The sequence below is a fragment of the Drosophila serrata genome, unplaced genomic scaffold (genome assembly GCF_035046125.1).
Source record: "Drosophila serrata isolate PLE 108 unplaced genomic scaffold, ASM3504612v1 contig_184, whole genome shotgun sequence".
Taxonomy (NCBI): Eukaryota; Metazoa; Arthropoda; class Insecta; order Diptera; family Drosophilidae; genus Drosophila; species Drosophila serrata.
Genome location: NW_028257082.1, coordinates 3,718,076 through 3,741,049, shown reverse-complemented (window position 1 = coordinate 3,741,049; position 22,974 = coordinate 3,718,076). Strand labels below are relative to the sequence as shown.

The following is a 22,974-nucleotide window of genomic DNA, read 5'->3' as shown; positions in this document are numbered from 1 at the left end:
CGAACTGCAGAAAATGATTTCTTTTTTCGAATTTAGAGTATATACGAAAGCCGAACAGAAACAAGTAAAAACCGAATGGCAGGCAGCAGCTGCTGATTCTTGACACTGATGTCAGAGTCGGGCGGCAAACGAGAAAAAACTGAACTCGAAACCGAGCTGCTGTTAGAGCAATTGTCAATCGACTGCTGGGGGGGTAATTTACAAATTGATAACGTTCTGTGGTAGCCACATATACACAAGCTAAAGCTACCACGCCCCCTTTTCTCGCTCGAAAAAAATTTAACAAGAACGTCCGGAAGCGGCGTGTTAGAGATGACAAATATTATGGCGGACCGTTGCGATAGTCACTCTCAAGTAAAATAATATAGAGGTGGAAGACATCAAAATGATTAAAAAGGTGAAAAATTTACAAAAATTATTAAATTAAAATTATATTAATGATGTTTTATGTTATGTTTTGCTTGTTTTCTATTCCAAATTTTTAAATTCACGAAAGTTTTATATAATTTTTAATTTTAAATTCAGTGTCCATATTTATGAACCTAATAACATTTAACATAAAAAATCTTTCTGAATTGAATTTAAACGTTTTTTTTTTTAATTTGATTTGCCAACAAATTATCATATATACACATATATCGGTTAAAATGCGGATGTTTAAGGACATCTTGAGGCTAATATGCCCAAAAAGATATATAATAGGCCTTGTGAGTGCCCAAAGTGATATATATATTCAGATTAGGTGATTATTAACTAATAATACAATTCGAAACAAACGTTTTTTAAAACAGTCCAAATTTTTTAAGCAGGCTGCATAACAAAAATTGTACAAAGTTTTAAATTCAAATGCAGATTTTAAAGGTTTTAACACAAAATTAAAATATGTATTGTATAAATAAACTATAAAACCCATATATTTATGTAAATTTATATACTTTCTTACAAAAACTTGCTTATGATTTCTTGTCTTATCAATGTATTTTTTAACATCCAACATGTTCCAGAGCAATATAGATATATAAACATTTCTGAAATTACCTCAATATTTTTATATGTATTTAATTTGCACTTTACAAATCTTAAAAACAACTTTAAACTCTTTTATTTATTCAAGATTTCATTCGAGATTTTGTATATTTCCATTGGTATTACCCAACACTGAATTTATCTCATCCCTGGAAGAGTTTTTTCGACGCGGAACTAAAAGAAAAAAACATTCTATTCCGCTGCCTATTTTGTATTAATAAACCAAAAAATGGCCGACGTGTTGGACATAGATAATGCCGAGGAGTTCGAGGTCGACGAGGATGGCGACCGTAAGTGAACGTCACCGTAACTTTTGTCTTTCAACCGGTCTCATGCTTTCTTTTCTCTCCCACGCCGAAACCCTGCTATGTGCACCCTACACTCCACACAGAGGGCATAGTACGCCTGAAGGAGAAGGCGAAACATCGCAAGGGACGCGGTTTTGGCAGCGACAGCAACACCCGTGAAGCTATCCACAGCTACGAGCGAGTGCGGAACGAGGACGATGATGAGCTGGAGCCAGGACCACAGCGCTCCGTGGAGGGCTGGATTCTGTTCGTGACCTCCATACACGAGGAGGCGCAGGAGGATGAGATCCAGGAGAAGTTCTGCGACTACGGCGAGATCAAGAATATCCACCTCAACCTGGATCGCCGAACCGGTTTTTCCAAGGGCTATGCCCTCGTGGAGTACGAGACCCACAAACAGGCGCTCGCCGCCAAGGAGGCGTTGCACGGGGGAGAAATAATGGGACAGACCATCCAGGTGGACTGGTGCTTTGTGAAGGGACCCAAGCGGGTGAAGAAATCCGAAAAGCGCCGCCGATAGACGACTCCCGGCCAAACGAATACATTTTTAATTAGTTTAATGCATAGGCAACCGTACAAAGTCTATATGAATTGAAATAAAGGATACTAAGGACTTAAAAATTATCTTTTTTTACAATCAATTTGTTTGAAAATGTATAAAATAATTCTTAGATTAGTTTTTATTTAAACCACATTTACATATTCGCATGTAATGGACATATGCGGCTGCTACTTCATCTTTTTCTGATGCAGGAGATGCTTCCTAAGAGCCTGCTGCTTGTCCTTGAAGCTCTTCTTAACCTTTGAGCGTGCCTTGTGTCGCAGCATGCCAAAGTTCTTGGTTTTGCGCTTTTCGCGATTCGTCTTGGAGCAGTGCTCGTTTACACGCCCGTCTTTCCAGCCGAAGCGTTCGCGGTCCTGCCGACCCGCCTGCACAGTTTCCAGGCGCGACTCCTTGTCGTGCTTACGCTTTTTGTAGATCATCTCGATGCTGTTCAGTTTGACGAATTCGGCACGATCCTGCTCCAGCGGTCGCTTGCGGGCACTGGTCACTGTTTTCTTTAGATTGGCCGCATTAATGCGTTTGAAGTCCTCGTCAGTGAAGATCCGGGTAAGGGCCAGCTCTTGGGCAGCCTCCTTTTGGTTGAGGATCTTTACATCCTTCTCCTTCTTTGCTTTAACAGACTCCTCTCCGCTCTCCACGCCCTCGTCTGAGTTTTCTCCATCCTCCTCTTCCTCGTCACTGTTATCCTCGTCCTCGTCTTCATCGTCGTCATCTTCATCGACTTCCTCTTCGTCATCCTCATCTGCACCTCCTCCTTCGCCATCACTGTGCGTGACATTGACCCACTCCCCGTCGTTAGAGTCGGTATCTTCGTCGCTGTCAATGTCAATGGTCTTGGAATCCTTGAGCAGCGCCTCGGCACCGAGCACTGTGTCATGAACTTCACGATCTCCGTAGGCACGAACTTTACGTTCGGCCTGGGCCTCTGTCTGCCTGCCGCGGTCCTTCTTGTGCAGCAACTTCGGCAGCTGTTCCCGGTAGAGTGTGATCAGCGAACGGGCGGCCATCATTACGGACTTTTCCTTGTACGTTTTGTACATGGCCAGGTCCTGAAGCAGATCCTCGCCCATGGCCAGCGGACAACGCATGCAGATCTCACGGGTGGCATTCAGGCCTATGGCCATCACATCGCTGGAGTTGCGCTCCGTGATGAAGTTATTGGCAATTGTCTTCAGAATCGGCTCAATGATGTCACCGGGCACCAGTTCGTGGGACGCCTGAGCGGCGAACTGCAGCACTCGGGTCACCTGTCTCTGATGGGGCTGCAAAAAGCGAGTAATGTACGGGTAGAAACCAAATAGAAACAGATCGTGGATGCCAATCAGGCGTGAAATAACGTCCAGGTGCATTAACTTGACCTCGAACCGCTCGTTGCTGGCCTGCAGCTGCTTGAATAGACCTTCGGCCATGCCCTGCGGATTGTGGACTAGGTGAATGCCCGAGAAATTAAATGCCGGTGCATTCTTTTTCTTCTTTTGTGCCTTCACAGCCTGTTTTTTGATTTGCGCAAGCTGTTTCTGACGCTTCTTGGTTTTCTTGTTGACCCGATTTGCCATTAGAGCTCCCTTCAGATCGATCTCATTCTCGCTCTCCGAATCAGAGCCCTCATCTTCTTCGTCGTGACCAAGGAAGAACTTCAGGGAGGTGACCAGAACCTTGGTCACCTTGGAGAAGCAGCCAACGGTGGCAATAACGTTCACAGTCTTAGTATCATTCCAGATGTTCTTTTTGTACAGCTCAATCATGATATCTGCTGACATCTTAGCGGCCTTGGGATTGGCGTCCTTGAGCATGGAGTACATAAAGGCTTGAAGACTCTGGAAGGCAATAATAGTATAGTTAATTAATCTTAGATAACAAATCTTGCATTAAGTGTTACCGAATTAAGCTTCATATCCTTGTGCTTGGCGTTCATGTTCTTAATGTCTGTCACGATGTGCGTCTGCAGAAAGGTTCGCAGATTTTTGTCTGGACACCGCAGCAGCTGAAAGAAGAGCTCTAGGATGTCCAGTGCCGGAACTAAGTTCTTATTCCTCAACAGGATTAAAGCCTTGACGAAGCAATTCCTCATGGCCGGATCCAGCACCGTGGCGTAGTTCTTCAGCAGATCGGACAGGCGCTTTGGGAATTGCTCACACACAACCGGATAGCACTGGGCCACCTGGGCAATGAACATGACGATGTCGTCCAGGGATTTGTTTTCCTCGCTGGGATTGAGGGCGAAAACCTCCAGCAGGCTGAGGAAGTGCTGGTACTGAATGTGGAACTCATCGCTGTACGACTCCGGATCCCGCTTGATCAGGTTCTGCAGCTGCGGCAGGTTCTCCGGCAGCTGGTTGTTGTTGGGCCGCACCATGGTGAGCCGTGATATCCAAATAAAATATAAAATCTAATACGATTCCAACCACGTTCGAGGGAAATAAAGTGCACGTGTGGTGTGTGACCAATAGTGGATGTAGTGGAAATACCCCATTAGACTCAGATTAAAATATGAACACAGGACGTAAATTATTTAAAGCGGTACGGTTTTCACTTCAGTTAAATGAATTATAAGAATTAAAGAAATAAAAACAATTTTTTAATATACAGCAATTTTCGATTTAACAAATCCAGGAGTTTTCAGGAAAGGTAACATTAACCGCGCAGTGTTGCACAAACAGCTGTTGGCGCTGCGCTTTGGGCGTTTTCCAGCACCTACAGCAACTATCAACGAAGAGTTAATTTTTTCTGGCCTGGCGATAAAATGATGGAACTGCACTCTAATGACGTTGATCTGGAGGATGGAGAGGTAACAAATCGGCACCTATTGAACTAATGGTAATCCCCCTTCGATGCCAATTTCAGCTGTCGAATAGCGACGATGATGGCGTTTATACGCCGTTGCAGCGTCCCGCAGGTGCCGAAAAAGTTACCAGCCCCCTCACCACCTGCCACCAGATTCAGACTGCGCTAGAGGATGAATCCCAGACCAATAGTGACTCCTCCTCCGCAGAGTCCTCTGAGGATGGATGTATCAAGAAGATACGCACGGACTCCACCGGAGGCGGCAGTCACAAAAAGCGGAAAAAGCGGATCCAGCGGACGGTAATGCGGCGAGTGCCGCCCACGGACGCAGAGATGCAGCCCAATCGTGCTCGCTTTAAAAAGTACAATGTTTGGACGGCAGCGTTGCAGGAAGATGCTCTTAGCGAGAATATGCGTGGGTGCGACGTCACAAGGAGCGGCCGGGATCGGAATGTGGAGAACTACGACTTCTCCCTGCGGTTTCGGCTCAACGGGGAGAACACTCTGAAGCGCCGGCTTTCTAACTCATCGGACGACGGTGGGGAATCATCGCATCCGGCTCACAAGCGGGGACGACGCTCTAGTCGCCCCACGCAGGAGTATCCACAACGCGGGGCGGTAAAAAGCCGCCTAGGCCACAGATCACGGCGCGGCACATCTTCTGCCAGCGGATCTTCGGACTCTTGCGAGCCGAGGCACATCCTAGATCTAAAAGATGTGGCCGGACGTGATCCCTCGGATGTGGCCACTGAGATGGCTAGCAAACTGTACGAGGAAAAAGATGAATTGCTGGGTGAGAAGAATTTGAGTTAAATTTGCTTCAAATATAATGTAATCTTATTCATTTTGTACCCAGTTCGGGTGGTGGAAGTACTGGGCATGGATTTGCCTTTGGAACTATATAAAGAGACTCAACGCATCGAAGCCGATGGCGGCATGATGATCAAAGTGAGTAGCACGGCAGATGGGAAACTCCTTTTTTGTAATTCGATACTCTCTCATTCGCAGAATGGCAACCGGAGACGTACACCAGGCGGTGTATTTCTTTTTCTGCTAAAACACCACAACAGCATCTCACAGGAGCAGCAAAAGTCAATTTTCAACGAAGAGCGTCAAAGCCTGAACAAGTCGCGAAAGCAGATTGAAACCCTAATGCGAGACCGGAAAGTGGAGGAGCTGAAGAAGTGCCTGAGCAAACAGAGCACCGAGCTGCCTACGTTAAGCCAACGGAAGGAACACTATATGCAGGGCGACGAGCTGAGCCCCGAGAGCCAGCCCGGCAATTGTAAGATAATGATATTTGAAAATTCTTCTGTAAATTATTGCTCACCTGTTTTAACAGTGTCGAATCCACCGCCTTCGCCTGTCGGAGCTGGACAAGAGCAGGACAGCCCCGAGTATAAGACCCACGAGATTAATATTAACCTCGTGGACAACTCAGATTTACCCTCCACATCGAAGGCTGCGGCAGCGGTTCACGGAGCCGTGGAACAAAAGGAGCTAATAAGCTACGACGATGACTTTCTGGATGTAAATTGCGGGGAGATGGACTTCTTCTAGGCCAACGCCAAGCGCTGGGCCCCCTTTTATACCACAAACACACACATAGTTAGACCCATATTTGTACAATTAAATAAATACCTAGCGAATTAGGATTCTGATAATGTAACGGATGAACTATAAACAAAATCAGGCGTTAGGGTGTCGTGCTGTTAAACGCTTGGCAGCTCTGGCCATCGATTGTTTGTCAACGAAATCGTTTTCCAGCACTACCTTGAGTACACTGTCAGTGCTTGCGGAGACGCCGCGTTAAATATTTTTTGTTGTGCTCGCGAACGGTTCAAAAAAGCAAAAGTTTATTGTTTTTGAGTGCTCTCGAGTCCGCAAATGCTTTGCTGACTGCGCAACGCCGTGAGGATAGAAAATAACAGTAATGCGAAAGACCCGCTCGCAGACGGCTCGCACGCAGGCGGAAAATGCCGCTACTTCTACGGGGCCCGGACAGCAATCAGCAGCATTGGTGCCGACGGCAGTGAACACCTTTGATGCGGGCAAATACAAGGTGCGCTTTCCCCTCTCCCTTTAATTCAGCAGCATAGCATATAAAACAATTTTCCTGAAATATTGGTTGATTGATAAGCAGAGTGACCGCAGAAATTCAGTGTGACCTGGCGGAAGTGGGGCGAGGGCAGCCCGTGAGAAAAATAAAAGCCCGTGATCGCTTTGCAACACTGCCATCCGCCATATTTCTTCAGACCGTGCGGACAAAACAAAATTTGTGGGACAAAAAAAAGGCATTTGTGCGTTCGTTTGTTCTACGGGTCTGTCGAAAAAAAACTGCCTTTTCGCGCAAACTTGTCGTCCTAAATCACGTTTCCTTGTTGGCCGTTGTAATTCGCCTAAAGAGCGGATCGGTAACCCGAAATGAGGCACTTTCCTTAAACGCCATGTTTGCCCAGCCAGGTAATGATTTGGTGGCATGCGACAGATTCGAACTCGTCCCGGTGGTGCCTGACAGATGCGTGATTTGCGAAAAGGAAAGTTTTCGCAGGCTGTCTAAGGTCACAGCGATTGTTAAGTGGAAGTTCGTTCCTGCAGGATGGGCATTTAGAACGCCGGACGCCCTTTCGACGAGTGTACAATGTACATACATACACACGGGTCCCGTACATATGTGCGAAAACGCGTACTTGCACGGTGTTTTCGCACACATTTGTGTGAGCGCGCTCGTGCGTCTGTATGAGTGGGCGCTTGGTGTGAAGTCCCGCTATTCTGGCTCTGACAACTAACTTATTTTCGTTTGTTTTCTCCGCCATTTTTTGCAGGAATGTGAGCAAATGGTGCAGATGCTACGTGTGGTAGAGCTGCAAAAAATCTTGTCGTTTCTGAACATCTCCTTCGCTGGACGAAAAACCGATCTGCAGAGCCGAATTCTGGCCTTTCTGCGCACCAACTTGGAACTGCTCGCCCCGAAGGTCCAGGAAGTCTACGCCCAGTCCGTGCAAGAGCAATCCGCCACACTGCAGTACATAGATCCAACCAGGATGTACTCACACATCCAGCTGCCGCCCGCCGTGCAGCAGAATCAGATGGGACTGGTAGGAGGGGGGCCCGGCGGCCAGGTGCCGGGCGGCCAGATACCCGTGGTCGGCGGCGCGCCTTTCTTACCCACGCACAGCATTAACAACACGCTGCCCATCCATCCCGACGTGCGCCTGAAAAAGCTCGCCTTCTACGATGTTCTCGGCACACTCATTAAGCCATCCACACTGGTACCTCGCAACACGCAACGTGTCCAAGAGGTGCCATTTTATTTCACTCTTACACCACAGCAGGCGACAGAAATAGCCTCAAATCGGGATATTCGCAACAGCTCAAAAGTTGAGCATGCCATCCAAGTGCAACTACGCTTCTGCTTGGTTGAGACCTCGTGCGATCAGGAAGACTGCTTTCCGCCGAATGTAAATGTGAAGGTCAACAATAAGCTGTGCCAGCTGCCTGTGAGTATTCATCTCCACATACACGTACCCAGAGAGTAACATCTATCTCCTGTGTCCCTCAGAATGTCATTCCTACAAACCGACCAAATGTGGAGCCGAAGCGTCCGCCTCGTCCCGTCAATGTCACCTCCAATGTTAAGCTGTCGCCAACCGTCACGAACACCATCATGGTGCAGTGGTGTCCAGACTACACGCGCAGCTACTGCCTAGCGGTCTATCTGGTGAAGAAGCTCACCTCAGCACAGCTCCTTCAGCGCATGAAAACAAAGGGTGTCAAACCGGTAGACTACACGCGGGCCTTAAGTAAGTTTCTTTGTGGTTTTTTCAATGGAATAATTATTAACAATCCTACTGCAACACCTACAGTCAAGGAGAAGCTGACAGAGGATGCAGACTGCGAGATAGCCACAACCATGCTTAAGGTGTCTCTCAATTGCCCATTGGGTAAGATGAAGATGCTACTGCCTTGCCGGGCCTCCACCTGCTCGCATCTGCAGTGCTTCGACGCAAGTTTATACCTGCAAATGAATGAGCGTAAGCCCACCTGGAATTGTCCCGTCTGCGATAAGCCGGCCATTTACGACAACTTGGTCATAGACGGGTAAGAAAGAGGACATAGCTCACGTAGCATCTAAGCAATGCTAATACAATTTCCCTCCTTTGCAGGTATTTCCAGGAGGTGCTGAACTCAACATTGCTCAAGAGCGATGACACAGAGATCCAGCTGCATCAGGATGGATCCTGGAGCACACCAGGGTTGCGTAGCGAGGCGCAGATCCTTGATACTCCATCAAAGCCTGTACAGAAAGTTGAGGTCATATCAGACGATATAGGTGAGAGCATTCAAGTCGCTCATTTATGTATTTAATTATTAATTATATTGCGCTTTCGTTTCAGAACTCATAACGGACGATGCCAAGCCAGTGAAGAGCGACTTGTCCCCAGCACCGGACGAACAGCCAACGTCCACGTCGAACAGTGAAACTGTGAGTTCTTTGCCCACGAGTGCGATTACCTAAATTTACTTATTAAACTTGATTATCAATGCAACAGGTTGATTTGACTTTGAGCGATTCCGACGACGACATGCCGCTGGCCAAGCGTCGTCCACCTGCAAAGCAAGCCGTTGCCAGTTCCACGTCGAACGGCAGCGGTAGCGGCCAACGTGCTTATACGCCGGGACAGCAGCCCCAGCAATCTGGTACGTTGGACCCATTTTTGCAATAAGCTATAAGTAAACAAATCATAAAAATGTATAGCCAAGAATCCTTTATATGTATATATATAAATTTATATATATACATATATATATTTATTACAAAGTGCTGATTGTAGACCTTAGGTTAACGTAGATTAAGAAACCATACACACATCCCACGCACTCTCACAGACTTACACGCGCACACTTCCCATTTTAAGCATAGAGAGAATTCATCCTTCCAAGGTACGGTTGCAAGGGTTCGATGCTGCTAAACAATTTTATTGCAATTCAAAATGGCTCTATTTTAAAATAATTTTATATTTGAGTGATTCAAACATTTTAAACAAGGTTCTACTAGATAAGATACTCTTGACACGTAGAGCGTAAGGTAAAGGGACTTGCTACAAATTTGTTTTGATTACCATTTCCTGATCATACATTCGGGGTTGTCGAATATTGACAGCTGCATATCCCCATTCGGTGTTTTGTGCGATTACTCAGTACAAAAAAGTCTTCTTTTAAGATTATTAGCTCCATTATCGAGTAAGATGTACAAGGTGTACAGGCTTTTCGTAAGTTTTATTCATCTATTTTTATCCAGCCAAGACTTTTCTAGACTAAGTAGACAAAGAGTTTGCTTCCAGGGCCTTGATTTTATTATTGTCTCCGCTTTCTTTGCTTGCATTGTAGATATGAATGTTTTTAAGGCACCAACAAAACAGCAATCTATTTACAAACCTGTTGATAGGCATTATTTGGACAAATGGCTTCGACCACGGTAGGTTTTTGGCATTAAAGGATCAGGAAAGGGCCGGTGCCCGCAGCTCATACTTTAATCCCCGTACATTCTTGCAGAAAACCCAAGGCAGACAGCTGCAGACGCCCTAAAGTGGGATGAGCAGCAGCAGCTGACTCTTTTTGGTTGATTCCAACAATCCCGAATTTTTCTCTATGTTGTGTTCCTCTGATGTTTTTTTTTATGATTGTCAACGATTATTTAAAACTGTGCCAAGCCATGTACCCGTATTTATGTGAAAATGTTAATAAATCAACGTAGCTCATTAGTGGAGGCATATTTTTTTCCTTTTGGATTCCTGTTGATGTGTTAATGATCATTATTATTGAACTAACTGAAGTAACTTGTGCATTTCTTTGTCTTTTCTCTTTCTCCCTTCTTCTCTTCTTCCCCTGCTCTTTTTGTGTGTCCTGTTTAACTCAATGCTGCCCTGCCGCGGATGAAACTCCTGCTAGAGTCCCCAGACCTGCAGCAGGCCCGACACCAATCGCCGTCAGAGATGCAGCAAGTCTTAGATCAGCAACTGCAACTGCAGCAGCTGCAGCAGCAACAGCTCGAACAGCCGGGAACGGCAGCAGCCGTTCATGCCTCCCTCCTGGAATCCTTGGCTGCTGCGGTGGCGGATCAAAAGCATTTCCAACTGTTGGATCTAGCTGCCGTTGCGGCTGCTGCAGCTGCCACAGCCTCCGCATCCTCCTCCGGCCAGAGTCAGAATGCCGGTCCCTAGGCAGCACCACCACCCACATCCTACTACGCATATATCGCACATCTCACAGCCCGCACTTCATTCTTATTGTCATCCAGTCTTTGATTTGGTTTATCCTGCTTCTGTTTTCGTTCGCTCCTCTTCTCGCGCGGCGACCCCTGACCAGATCTTACCTCAGAGGCTATTGCTATTCGTTGCCGTTTCCATCCTTCCATCACTTTCACACGCTTTCAATCGTGATTAATCGCAAACAACCAACTGATGCTACATAACTCTTGTATGTTGTTGCAGGACGCAGGCAGAACAGAGAGGCTTTATAGGAGTGGGTCCAGGTCCCTCCCAGTGACAACTGTCGTGTCCAGTTCCCCCGCGGCAGGTACAGATCGGCCAGATCATTGCTACTGCCGCCCCCTCTCAGTTGCCTTGCCCACTACTATTTTGTTTATGTCTTCTGTTTGTCACTTTTGTGTCGTCTCGAGTATTTATTTTACGATTTCCCCAGGGGTTTCTCCACAAACCACAAGCCACACACACGCAACACAACAAACCCACAAAGAAACAAAATAACTGAAGTAATTTTAGGAATTGTACCAATTAGCAGCAGCATTCATTAGCAATTAACAATAGGAAATGCAATTAATTTATTTCTCTTTCGCAATCGCAGCGGGCAGTTCAAAAAGCTAATCTAGCCGCAAGAATTTTCTCGCTATATTTACTAACATTATTATTAAGCGTACATACCGAAATCGGATGTTAGCCTTAAGTCCTGCCAATGCAAGCTGGGTGTGATTCGTATTCCTAAACACGAAGCGAAGCGAGAGAGGAGTTCACCACACATCGACATTTAATTTAGTTAAGTTATTATAATTCCTATTTTTCACCTACGGACACGAAATACGGAGCTCAGAATGGAGTAGTTTCATGTTAAAATATTCCATTAAAAATTCGTATGTATTGGCAGCAAAAACACGAGTTTCTATTGAATAAAAAATTAAATAGATATCAAACAAGGGAAGCTCTTTTTTTTAAAGCTCAAACCGTACCACGGATTTAAAATTATATTGTAAGACCGCGTTGAAATAGTGAACTTGATGATTTTCCTGATTTTAATTAATGTCAAAACCAATTCCCCTCGATCGGACGAACAAAAATGAAATCAATGTACAAGGAGGAACGAGATGTGTGTACTCTAACTATATTAATATAATTATTATTATTATTAAACAATTTTCAACCAAGGGTTTGCTGTTGTTTTTATTGGGGGTTATTTTCTTCAGTTGTTAAGTTTATTAAATTGTTTTGATTTTTGGCATCTTGTTTTTAATTGAGCCCACCCGAACCCTTTTCTTTACTTGCAGACGAAAAGGACGGTAATGTTGCGGCTAAGAGCAAAGAGGATTCCGTAATTGATCTTCTTGATTCGCCCTAGCCGGCCTCCGCCGACGCCCACGTCGCAGCTGCTCTCCTTAGAGTCTCCTCCACTGTCTATCGCTGTGGGCGATCCCAAAGAATTAGACTTGTAATTTAGTTTGCAACACAATTCGTTGAGTATCTTGTAGCAACCTAAGTCTGTTACATGTTCAAGTAGTATTCGTTAAGCCCTTAACCTAGAAAGAAAACTGATTAAGCACAGCCCTAGACGTAAGCACCTGCACCGAATAAAGTTGCAAAGCTGAATCCGTCACAGCCTTTTTAAAATTTCCCGCCCATCAGCAACTGTCAGTTGGTGGAGACATTGCCCCAAGTTGGCAGCCCTACGTTCTCGTACTTTTACTTGTCGGCCATGGGTGCCTATAAAAAATATTTCTGTGGGTACCTTTCGCAATGGAAAAGTAACGATTTTTGAGCTTTAGCTATATTACCTTCGAATTTTTCTATTACTTTGTAACCATTTCATTATGTCCCAATTAGGGGGTATGCATTTTTGATATAGAAGACACATTTATCCAATCTCCCTTTGCTGCGCCCATGCCATTGGCTACTGGTTGACCTTGATCGCCATTCGTTTCTTGAATCTTTCGGAGAATGTCGTCGTCGAAACCAACGTTGTACTACGCCCTTTTCAGCCCTCCGGCCAGAGCCTGTATCCTTATCGCCAAGCTTATTGGCCTGGATCTGGACCTCAAGTAAGTGTGACCAATGAGATGCGCTGGTCCAAAGTGGTGGCCACTTTATCATTATTGATGTTTTTATCGCCAGACCCGTTGACTTTGCCAAGAAGGAGCACTTGAGTGAGGAGTTCATCAAGGTTTGTGGCAAGAACGTTCTTTCACACATGTCGATCTGTATTATAATCTTGTTAAATTCACAGCTCAATCCCCAGCACCAGATTCCTGTGTTTGTAGACACTGATGGCGAGGTTTATGTGGACAGTCATGCCATTGTGTGCTTCATAGTGGCCAAGTACGCCCAGAACGACAATCTGTATCCGAAGGATCTGAAGAGGAGAGCCCATATCGACCATCGTATGCATTACGAGACCGGCGTGCTCTTCCAGGTGATCAAAGACATCGTAGCCCGAAATATCTACGGCGGCGAGGGTGAGTTTAATCAGCGATCGCTGACCCTCTGCCACAATGCCTACGCTGACCTGGAGCACTTCCTCGAGAACGGTGACTTTGTGGTGGGCAACGAACTGAGTGTAGCTGATGTCTCCATTCACACGTCGCTCGTTACCTTGGACTTGCTCATACCGGTGGAGCGGGAGAAGTACCCGAAGATCAGGGCCTGGCTGGAGCGGATGGAGAAACTGTTGCCGGAAAACGAGGAGATCAACTTGCAGGGTGCCAGGGCCCTCCAGACCCGCATCCAGAACTGCATGGCCGAGAACAGGACCAAGTAAGGGAAAATCTAGATGGATTAAGCCTCCTACTAGCTTTTTTTCTCAGTTTTTACTTTTGAATCTCCGATAAAAGCATAAAAGTTAAATTTAAATAAATGTCATATCAATTCTGTGAGTTATGAAACTCGAATTTGTTTTCTGCACTTTTTATTTGTAATTTGTTAGGCTAATTGGCTTAAATTCTTGCTACTTTTTAATATATATATTTATGTATTCTCGAGTGTCTTTTTGATTTGGAAGTCCAGTGTACAATATATGTAGTAGGTTAGTGAGAGTTCCGGATTCAAGCAAATTCGTACAACTTGCCCCTAAACTGTTATATACACAAACAAGCGCTTTAATTTAATCCTTTCTTGAACAGGCCACTGAATAAAACTAACTGACTAAAAGGTAGACATATGTATAGTGTTTCGAAGTAATAGAGGCTATATGTTATTTTACTGTCAACGCTCTCTCGTACGTTCTACCTGCATCTGCTGCTTCCTATCTCATAGCTATTTACAACACAATTTCTCAATCACACTTATTTTGGTATTATATTTCCAGCTGGTTGTGTCTTTTCCTCCTGCTGCGCTCTAATCGAATGTTGTCCAGTTGTTCATGCCCTTGCCAGTGGTTAGCTGCTGCTGCGGCTGCTGCTGCTTCTCCGCCGCGGTGCCATTGAGGCTGAACTGGTCCAATCCGTACTTTCGCAGCAGCTCAAAGTCGTCGTCTGGCTTGGCCGCAATGGTATTGCGTTGGATCTGTGGCGGATGCATTACTGGTGGAGATCTGCCTGTCACTGCAGCCACGGTGGCCATGTGCTTGGGTGCAAAGTACGGGTACAATGGATTGTTAATGTTTCCGGAAACCACCGAGCTGTTGACGCCCGCTGGCAATGTGCTGGACTTCTTGCTAAACGTCTTGCTTAGCGGTGGCAGCGGGCGGGCATTCTGGTTCAACGGATCAAAATCCTCCAGGTCGAAGCTGGTGTTATTGCTATCGTCCAGCGATATCAGATCGTTCATGCTGTCTTCCAGTTTGGATTGCTGCTCCAGGTGCTGCTGCTGCTGAGGGTGGGGGAGGCACAGAGGTTTTTGGGTGGTTAGAAAGCATTGGGCGTGATGTTGGATTCTATGGTGGCGCTTAAAGCAACTTCTGTGAAATGTTTATGAACTACGTGTACTGCAACTTATACTAACTTTAAAGCGTTTATAACAAGCATATAAATACGGGTGCGAGCTACTGGTAATGGGTGCAATTTGATCAAGTGATAGTGAGTGAAATGAAATGAATACAAATGAGTATTTTGTAGGTCTCTGAACTAATAGGTTAGCGGACTTTCCCTGTTAAATATTGTTTAATAGATGTTAGTGGCTAAAACATATACTTCGATAAACCCTTAAAACCCCAAAATGTTTATACTTAGATATTAGCCCATCCAGGCTATAAACAACAAAGATTATCTATCTACATATAAAACATGGAAGAAATGTAGCCCTTCTTTGGATAAGTAATACTCATAACAAAAGCTTACTCAAATTTGTCTACTTAAATCAAGGAATCAAGGAATCGGAAAATGTACATGGAATTTTAAGGGGGAGACTACATGAGGACCTTTAATGTGTTAGTTAGTGTACGCGTTCGAGTGAGGGACCACAACCGGGATGGATTTAGTTAAATTACGTCGCTGCTGGTGTACCTCTCTCTTGGCCCGGGGCGTCGGAACGGGCGGATCGGAGATGTTCAAGTGCGAGAATGTCGAGGCAGCCGTCACAAAAGATGCGCCCGATGAGCTGGATGACGATGTCACTGACGACGAGGATGCGTTGGAGTTGCGTATTGATCCGTTGTTTCCGTTGGCGGGCTCATCTTGCCAGCAGTTGCGCTCCAGCTTGCTAATCTCCGCACAGACGGCAGCTGCCGTGGCGGCCACAAGGGTATTCGAGCTGCCTTGCCTCCGAGGCGGAATCGGTGGTGATTGCACGTCCGGCGGACTGTCAAAGCTGCTGGAGTCGGCGTTGGGCAGTGGCTGTCGCGGCCTGGTCGGTGTGGAGGTGTGTCGCGGCGGCTTGGTCTCGACATGTGGATGCGCCGCATATGGATGGTTGTAGTAGGAGGCGGGCTGCGTGGTCTGCGGAGGCGGCGGCCGAGCCGGCGGTGCTCCTCCTCGCTTGTGCTCTGCATTTGGCTTAAGCTGCTCGGGCCGATGGTAGTGGTTGTGGATGTCGGGAATGAAGGTGGATCGGTGGATGGTAGGTGCAAATGTAATTCGTTTCATTTGGTGTGTATGTGTGTGAAGTGGTATGGCGTGAATTGGTGTGTTCGTGGGCATGACATGAGGCAGACGTTCGATCGATGGCGACACACATGTAGTTGGGGACACAGACACGACACAGACACGGAAACAAAAACAAGAAGAGCATGAAGAGAACAACATAAATTCACAGCACATCGAGATGAGGGGTGGAGTTAGCTTTGCGGCAAGCATGTGAACGGCTGAACTGCGGCTCCTCGAGCTGTTGCAGCCGGAGCTCGTATGCACGCACCAGACTACTTACACTGCGATCCACGGCCGGGGTCTTGAACAGCGGATGGTTCTGCAGCTCCTGCGACAGGTTCATCTCCGACGATGAGCCGACCGAACTCGCCGAGCTAACAGCAGGAGACGCAGCGAGGTGATGACCGTAATGAGCACCACCACCCGAGCCGTACGAATGGCCGTTCGGCTGAATGTGGCTGCTCGAGCTAGACATGGCCAGCGGTACGGGGCCGCGTCGCTGGAACTCCCTTGGCTCCCTGCCACCGGAGCCGCCACTGCTACTGCCCCCGGTGGCGGAGCTGATGCTGGTGCTGATCGCATCGAGCCGCTTGCTGGTCACTGGTGAACTCGGCGCCGAGTGGTGTACCGCTCCAATAGCTTTGCCGTTGCGTGCGTATCCGCTGCTGGCGCCGTCAGGGCGATCCGAGTGATTCGGCGATCCCAGGCCAAAGTGAAAATGCGTGCCGCCGAACTGGTTACCGTTCTCACGGAACTTGGTCTTCAGGTCCTTGTAAGCTGTCTTCATGCCCTTGGAGCCCTCCTTCACCTGGTTTGAAGGGATTGAAAATATAAAATATTAGAAATTATTAGGACATTTCTTAACACAGAATCCACAGGAAGCGCAGAGGGAAAACAACACAGTTGGGGTTCGGGTTCGGACCACTCACCGATTTGACGGCAGACTTTACAGCCGGATTAGTCTGCAATGGTTAGACGCATGTTTTTGTATCAGAAAACGATTTTTGGTCACAACCGTCGAGCGAGAGCAGAAAGCACAGAAGAGGAGCAGCGCGTGTGGGTGGGATGAGCGATCCAAGCAGCATATATATATGAAAGAGAGACACACAAAGATACGAGCGAGATACCGTGTGAGAATGAGATGGGCAGAACAACCAGAGGGTTATTTAAGCTATGGCTAACTACGCTTAATGGCTACGATGACAATGCTGATATGGATAATACTTATGGGGTATGGGTAATGGGGTAGTACTGGGGAATCACTGAGGCAATGGGGCTTGACATGGCAATGATAACAATCTGCGATCAAAGAGTGCGTGCCTAAGGCCATCGATTCGCACTTGCAAATGTTAGTTGTTAATAGTTAATAGGTTAGTAAAAAAGCCAATGAAGACTAGACGATGTAACCATTTCTATTTGTCTTGAGATGTAAGGATCATTAACACATAGTTTGATTAGACTGCAATGTTTGAGTGTTTACTTGAAATATATAAAGGGAAGCCAGAGTAGCTTTAGGCTTTCCCAGAGATTTCTTATAAAATGGCCTCAAAATGTCTTTTTTATTGAATGTTCTCTTTTGTTAGTCAATAGTTATTTACAAGCTTTGCTTTTCACCAAATCCTTGGTTATAAAGAAAGTTATTTGAAGATATATAAAGTGTTAAGAAAACCTTCCAAAGTATTACTATAAAAGCCTCAATCTTTCAGGGTTAATAGTTTGAAGTTTTAAATACCAAACAGGTTGACTTGAGATTCTTAATTAAACTTTTTGTATATAAAAAAAAAATTACGACGAAAAAACAATAACAAAAAACGAGATAAGATAACAACTGAACAACTTAAACATTGAGCAGCTACTACACATTATCAAATAATAATTGACAATGCGTCGAAAAAAAACATTTAGATGGTTTTAATATTTGTTTAGTTTTTGCCAACATGAATCATTTAGTGCAGTTTTTGCTGTTGTTAGGACGTTAAGTATTTTGGTTTTTGCATTAAAAAATAAAGGAAATCATGGTAACTAACATGGCAAATAAGGTGTGTGGGAAGAGTTACATTCTACTCGGTTTTATATTGGCTTTTTTTTTGTTTTTGGTGGATAGATTTGGCTTGGTTGGCAGTCTAAATATAATTCTTGGTAAACAACCGCGACAAACTGTAGTGGTACTGTGGAATAGATCAAATCAAATCAGATAAAGAATATCATAAGGTGGGCACAGGTGGTAAGAGTAACTTAAGAGTATAGGGGGTTAGATGGTCAGCGGAGAGAGAGAGTGTAATGCAAGCTTTTCCCTGCTCCCAGTCGTGCCCTCTCCAAGCCACTAGACAACTGAGTGGAGTGAGGGCGATGTGGTGGTGGTATTGTTTCATATGTGGCGGTTGTTGCACCATGAGGTTAGGCAAACAGTGAACGCTGATGATGGCCCGTGGCAGTGACTTTTCAACTCCTCGGCTCACCTTGTCCTTGAAATTCTTGATGATGTTGTTGCGTCGCTTCTTCTTCTCCGCATAGCGTACTGTCTCCAGCTCGAACTCGTCGGAGAAACCGAGCCCGCTGTTGAGCATCTTCAGGCGATCGTCGATGAACTGCGCAAATATCTGCAGCTCCATCATTTTGGCAAGAAAAGGGCGAAGGTGCGCCGGTCGAGATTCGATGAATTTTTCGTTATTAAAGGTTTTGCAATTCTCGTGGTATTCAACCGCGTCGCGATAGCCACCGATTAGCTGGACAAGAGCATTGAGGAAGATCTTCGAGATGCGGTCGCCTATGTGATCCTGCGTGTGATTCAAATGCTTTTTCAGCTGCGAGACAATCTCTGTCGGCAGATTGTGTACATCGTTGAAGGGGCTCTTGAATATTTTCGTATCACAGTCCAAGATCACAACTTCGCCGAGTTCATCGTTGGTCACCTGTAATAGGAAGAGTTGAGAGTCCACCAAGCATTACAAAAATGCTGCCACTTACAGTTTCGAGCACAGGTTCTGGAACACCAATTAGATATGGCATGGGGGCACCCAGATAGTCTTTAAACTCCAGCGGCAGCACGGGTATGAATATGTGCTGCCAGACCATGGGGTATAGGAATGCGTTCGCCGCCTGGATGCACGACGATAGCCGGTCCAGGTTGCGCGAGGTAAAGATGATACGACGCTCCGCCAGCATTGCTGCAAATACTGCTATCATCTCCTTGGGCTCCGCGAAACTGTAGTACAAGGCCAAGTTGTGCTGCGAAAAGAAAGGTGTTTTAAATTCTTTTCCATTTCTTGCAGGATCTAGAAGCTTACATTTTGTGGAATACTGGGCAACTGGAACTGTAGCGGACGTTCGAATACAAAGTGCTGTTCGGAGTGGAATAAATTCAATGAACTTTATTTGATAGAGAAATGCAAGAAGAAGAATCTCTACTCACACTCTGTCCGCTGTTGTAGAAAACACTCAGACTGCCGCCAGAATCGGGAATACCCTGGTTGTAGGCCTCGGATAGGAAAGCCCTGAAACCACTGGCATCTGCCCGCTTCAGTTCGGCAAGTATAGGCATCAATTTGAGAAAGGTGTCGTGCCACGGCAGGTAAGTGATCAGCACCATGGCCGTTTTCGCTTTGGGATCTTGCCGGCAGAAGCCGAAGCGCCATTTCGAGTCGCCGGTGGTGTGCACAAAGGAATACGTCTGCACCGAAGTGCTGTGTTTAATGGAAACGACGAGATTAGTATTAAAATTAGGTATATATTGGGAAAATACAAATATTAAAACAAAGAAAACTTTGTGCTGTCCGACATTCATTGGAAGTAGCAATCCGCCTCCACTTGCGCATTCGAGATGGCCTTGCTCATCATACAAATGTTGCCCAATGTTATGCATGATGGATTGTGGAGGTTTTGGCTTTGGCAAAGCTATATTTACGTGTAACTTTATTGGGCAAACATATAATCAATATATGAAAGCTTATAGAAAATACAAAAGATAAAGGTATAGAGTTCTAAAACCATCGAAGTAGCTAGGCTGTTTTAGAATGGTAATGTAGGTCACTTTTAAGTAAAACCAACTAATTTCCCCCAGTTTCATCCTCCATGAGTAATATTCTCGAGTTTATTCGCCTTAGTTTTTACCTCTTAACCCAAATATATACACGACTTATGAGCTTCCGAGTCATAAAGTGACGAAACAAGCAATACATAATGAATTCAGAGTTAATTATAAACGCATACAAATCACTTGGATTTTGTTATTCTTTCTGCTCAGCTTTCTGCGATCATTTTCAGGTGGTACCGCGTGGAATACTCTACCCTTGCCTATAGCCGCTTTTTCCCAGGCAATAGTAAACAACTTGTTTTGAGATTCCGATTACAAAATATTGTTTTAGTTGAGCCCAATCATTGTTGAGGTGTAGAATCCCATTGATAGTGATTCAACGCTATTTGTTAACAATTTTACTTTAAGGCTGGAAGCATGGAATTTCAAAACAAAATAATGATAGTGTCTCTTATTTAATAAGCCATAGCATATGTCTTTTTTGCTTTCTTTCCGTTTGTTTTTCTTTATTTTTTCCGTACGACTTTCGGCTTTTATGCGAAGCGATGTCCGCATTAATTATATTGTGTTGAAATCGCATTTAACAATTTAAATAAATCGCAATTTTGCAACAACATCATCCACGAACGACAGTGACGGCGCAGTCTCATTACCCGGGCACGTTTCCCTTTGTCCGCCGATTTAGCATATTGCTCGGCTTTAGCCTCGAATTCGCCCGACCTTTTTCTCTTCACGGGCCTGAGCTGGGTTACATAAAGTCGTTAGATCTAAGTGTTTCTTTCGGATCGTGTCCATTACTCAATTTAATATGCAAAGTCAGGCAGTCAATCCATGCGGGTGCTCAAGGAAATGGGGCTATGTTGACTATCTTGGACGTTGCTGGTACGTTGACTTGGACTTGACTTTCTTTATCTCGGGCTCCGCACATGCAGTGGCGGTCAAGATAATAGCCACTGGTCGCTTAAAGTTATTGCTTTATCTACATATTCATTGAGCTCTTGCAAATATTTCCTTTTCTATTATCGGTGAGCATTAACAAATATTTGTTAAGGCATAGATTGGACTTTATTGTTGTCTTAAAGAAACATAAACCATTATGATCTTGAGAGAATTGTTGTAAAGAAACAAGTGGTTTGTGATAGGAAAAGGTAAACACGGTCTATATAACTAAGTCTAGAAATATAACTTCATACTAACTATTAACTATTAATAGGAACCCCAATAAAACTCTTTTAATTTTAAAATTCATCACCTGATTCTATTATTTTGACCTCAATTATATGATTGCAAAGGAAATCTCCGCTTAAATATGAAAAACGGTACACCACGGCGCAGTTTCCAAGCAAATACCGATAAGCTATATTATATATGGGGTCATCGTTGGCTAAATTAATCGCTTCAGCAGACTTTTGGAATTCCGAAATACTAAAAAATTAATTGCTTTCATGTTTTTTCCCCCCCTGGAATGGTTTATCGCGCATTGAGTTAGCGGTGTAACACCAACAGCTGCAGAGATAAGTACAGAAGGATGGGCTCTCCATGAATCTTGTTCTGTGTGCGTATGACTAACCAGGTGGCGTTGGCGGCAGCTGCCAAGAAGCCAATTGATACAGTTCCATAGCACTTCAGGAAATGCTAAGCGAGTTGCGTCGAACAATGCCCATTGAATAATACCCAGAGCGGGCAAGAGCAGTTCATTACGCGAACTCGCGCTGTGTAAACAAACACCGAAACAGCACAACAGGTTATTCGTTTCATGGACAAGCTATCTCTGTTGCTGCTTGGTTTGGCTGACTGGCTGGCTGACTCGATGGGTGGAAGTGGTTGGGTCGAGTGTGTGTGTGGTGACTCATCGGCGGAACCCTCCGCTGTCTTTGCCAGTCTATGCCCGTCCCCGATCTCAGGTCTTGCGCAAAGTCGGCCAGCGTCTGCTACTATTGCATATTGTTTTTATAAGGCGCCCCTCTGACTAATAGGCACTGACCGGAAACGAGCAGGATGGACCAGTGGAATACGCACCTCGCTAGTTCGCAGGGAAAGGCAAAGGCTGGAATGCCGGCTAGCACCTCCTTGTCACGGTATCCTTCGGGGAAGCTCTCCACAATCACGCCAGCAGGTGTGGCGGGGCTGCCACTCCTCGGACTGCTGCCCCTTTCCAGCCAAGGGGTAGGTGTGACCTCGCACCAGAACTCGAAGAGCTTTTTCACGTCATTTCTGCGAGTTGGGAGTGAAGAGATGTGTTGACGACTAGTGGGAGCAATGGGGGCACTTCACTGCGCCGGCGGCCAGCGGTGCGGAACGCCCACTGCAGCCGCAATCTCGAACGGATACTTACTTGATACGCGATCCCATTTCGGAGCCTAGCACATGTTTCGGTCAGTATATTTTTGTACGTTTGACTTCTGTTTGTTCAATCCGGGCTCGGACTGTCCGACGGATAATACTGATTATGCACGGGGCTTGGAATGGGGGAGACACGGACACGGATGATACGCAATTCGGGGCCGCCACCACTTCCTCCTCTTTCACTTCTTTGTTGTCTCTGATTCGCGACGTCACTGATTCATTTTCGCCGACCGCGGTGTCTGCGCACTTTGCTAGTCCCGGGACTTGGATTGGGGCCACTGATCACTGATTTTCGCACATTTTTTAGCCGCAATTATTAATAATTCACTTGGCACCCGAAATTTTATGCAAGCAAAAAAAAAACAATAAAAATATTTTGATATTTTTCTATATTTTATTTCGGTCACTCTGAATTCCGAAGCTGTTGTTTAACATTTTACATCTTACACTCCTACAGAGGCATTCTACGCATTTACAGATTAATGGGGTCGAATTCTCACTTTAGGGGTCGAATTCTCATGTAGAAAGTAAAATTTGTAACATAACGCTCTCAATAAATTTTTGGTATTTGTTAAAATTTGGTTTCACTCTGAGTCCTAAAGCTGTT

At 45.4% G+C, this 22,974-nt stretch overlaps 6 protein-coding genes across 25 annotated transcripts; 4 read left to right on the top strand and 2 right to left on the bottom strand.

Annotated features, from left to right (window-relative positions):
• The first annotated feature begins 36 nt into the window (after positions 1-36).
• tsu (40S ribosomal protein S12 homolog tsunagi) lies at positions 37-1,955 on the top strand. The gene is made up of 3 exons (XM_020958933.2): positions 37-397; positions 1,115-1,316; positions 1,418-1,955. Exons 2-3 carry the CDS (start codon positions 1,256-1,258, stop codon positions 1,852-1,854), a joined length of 498 nt encoding a protein of 165 aa, XP_020814592.2. The 5' UTR covers positions 37-397; positions 1,115-1,255; the 3' UTR covers positions 1,855-1,955.
• On the bottom strand, positions 1,875-6,144 carry Mys45A (SDA1 domain containing protein Mys45A). 2 transcript variants are annotated; one of them, XM_086828159.1, is made up of 3 exons: positions 6,014-6,144; positions 3,779-4,288; positions 1,875-3,716 (listed from the first exon to the last, which is right to left on the bottom strand). In XM_086828159.1, the coding sequence occupies exons 2-3, from the start codon at positions 4,253-4,255 to the stop codon at positions 2,064-2,066; spliced, it is 2,130 nt and encodes a 709-aa protein (XP_086684285.1). In that variant the 5' UTR covers positions 4,256-4,288; positions 6,014-6,144; the 3' UTR covers positions 1,875-2,063. The 2 variants fall into 2 exon arrangements, with proteins under 2 accessions (XP_086684285.1, XP_020814589.2); XM_020958930.2 differs by lacking the exon at positions 6,014-6,144 and having other exon boundaries at positions 3,779-4,400.
• Positions 4,509-6,352, top strand: Phax (phosphorylated adaptor for RNA export). Its single transcript, XM_020958931.2, has 5 exons — positions 4,509-4,687; positions 4,744-5,476; positions 5,540-5,631; positions 5,692-5,968; positions 6,026-6,352. Exons 1-5 carry the CDS (start codon positions 4,643-4,645, stop codon positions 6,241-6,243), a joined length of 1,365 nt encoding a protein of 454 aa, XP_020814590.2. The 5' UTR covers positions 4,509-4,642; the 3' UTR covers positions 6,244-6,352.
• A 73-nt stretch (positions 6,353-6,425) lies between these two features.
• On the top strand, positions 6,426-12,563 carry Su(var)2-10 (E3 SUMO-protein ligase Su(var)2-10). Of its 9 annotated transcripts, XM_086828161.1 has the most exons (9): positions 6,426-6,745; positions 7,509-8,183; positions 8,246-8,486; positions 8,550-8,784; positions 8,850-9,016; positions 9,081-9,169; positions 9,237-9,384; positions 10,075-10,162; positions 10,240-10,448. In XM_086828161.1, exons 1-9 carry the CDS (start codon positions 6,617-6,619, stop codon positions 10,280-10,282), a joined length of 1,815 nt encoding a protein of 604 aa, XP_086684287.1. In that variant the 5' UTR covers positions 6,426-6,616; the 3' UTR covers positions 10,283-10,448. The 9 variants fall into 9 exon arrangements, with proteins under 9 accessions (XP_086684287.1, XP_086684289.1, XP_086684291.1 ...); XM_086828163.1 differs by lacking the exons at positions 10,075-10,162; positions 10,240-10,448 and adding an exon at positions 12,245-12,563; XM_086828165.1 differs by lacking the exons at positions 10,075-10,162; positions 10,240-10,448 and adding an exon at positions 11,551-12,124.
• Positions 12,564-12,647: 84 nt separating this feature from the next.
• Positions 12,648-14,121, top strand: GstE13 (Glutathione S transferase E13). 2 transcript variants are annotated; one of them, XM_086828171.1, is made up of 4 exons: positions 12,648-12,718; positions 12,798-13,012; positions 13,086-13,134; positions 13,198-14,121. In XM_086828171.1, exons 2-4 carry the CDS (start codon positions 12,912-12,914, stop codon positions 13,726-13,728), a joined length of 681 nt encoding a protein of 226 aa, XP_086684297.1. In that variant the 5' UTR covers positions 12,648-12,718; positions 12,798-12,911; the 3' UTR covers positions 13,729-14,121. The 2 variants fall into 2 exon arrangements, with proteins under 2 accessions (XP_086684297.1, XP_020814563.2); XM_020958904.2 differs by having other exon boundaries at positions 12,650-12,694.
• Positions 13,836-22,842, bottom strand: LOC110188959 (DENN domain-containing protein 1A). Of its 10 annotated transcripts, none has more exons than XM_020958898.2 (10): positions 22,357-22,842; positions 22,041-22,235; positions 19,401-19,671; positions 19,276-19,329; positions 18,956-19,216; positions 18,448-18,900; positions 16,918-16,950; positions 16,269-16,796; positions 15,410-15,904; positions 13,836-14,777 (listed from the first exon to the last, which is right to left on the bottom strand). In XM_020958898.2, the coding sequence occupies exons 1-10, from the start codon at positions 22,371-22,373 to the stop codon at positions 14,304-14,306; spliced, it is 2,781 nt and encodes a 926-aa protein (XP_020814557.2). In that variant the 5' UTR covers positions 22,374-22,842; the 3' UTR covers positions 13,836-14,303. The 10 variants fall into 10 exon arrangements, with proteins under 10 accessions (XP_020814557.2, XP_020814558.2, XP_086684281.1 ...); XM_020958899.2 differs by having other exon boundaries at positions 13,836-14,774; XM_086828155.1 differs by lacking the exon at positions 15,410-15,904 and having other exon boundaries at positions 13,836-14,774; positions 16,257-16,796.
• Positions 22,843-22,974: the final 132 nt, after the last annotated feature.

Bases quoted from the DNA above. Each gene is read 5' to 3' on its own strand.
- tsu (XM_020958933.2), top strand. From the start codon at position 1,256: ATGGCCGACGTGTTGGACATAGATAATGCCGAGGAGTTCGAGGTCGAC. The intron at 1,317-1,417 runs GTAAGTGAACGT...CACTCCACACAG, and splicing joins GGTCGACGAGGATGGCGACC to AGGGCATAGTACGCCTGAAG.
- Mys45A (XM_086828159.1), bottom strand. From the start codon at position 4,255: ATGGTGCGGCCCAACAACAACCAGCTGCCGGAGAACCTGCCGCAGCTG. The intron at 3,717-3,778 runs GTAACACTTAAT...ATTGCCTTCCAG, and splicing joins AGGATATGAAGCTTAATTCG to AGTCTTCAAGCCTTTATGTA.
- Phax (XM_020958931.2), top strand. From the start codon at position 4,643: ATGATGGAACTGCACTCTAATGACGTTGATCTGGAGGATGGAGAG. The intron at 5,477-5,539 runs GTGAGAAGAATT...TTTTGTACCCAG, and splicing joins GGAAAAAGATGAATTGCTGG to TTCGGGTGGTGGAAGTACTG. The intron at 5,969-6,025 runs GTAAGATAATGA...CTGTTTTAACAG, and splicing joins CGAGAGCCAGCCCGGCAATT to TGTCGAATCCACCGCCTTCG.
- GstE13 (XM_086828171.1), top strand. From the start codon at position 12,912: ATGTCGTCGTCGAAACCAACGTTGTACTACGCCCTTTTCAGCCCTCCG. The intron at 13,013-13,085 runs GTAAGTGTGACC...TTTTATCGCCAG, and splicing joins GGCCTGGATCTGGACCTCAA to ACCCGTTGACTTTGCCAAGA. The intron at 13,135-13,197 runs GTTTGTGGCAAG...TTAAATTCACAG, and splicing joins TGAGTGAGGAGTTCATCAAG to CTCAATCCCCAGCACCAGAT.
- LOC110188959 (XM_020958898.2), bottom strand. The intron at 16,951-18,447 runs GTGAGCCGAGGA...TAACCATTGCAG, and splicing joins TCAAGAATTTCAAGGACAAG to ACTAATCCGGCTGTAAAGTC. The intron at 14,778-15,409 runs GTACACCAGCAG...CCCCACCCTCAG, and splicing joins CGCCCCGGGCCAAGAGAGAG to CAGCAGCAGCACCTGGAGCA.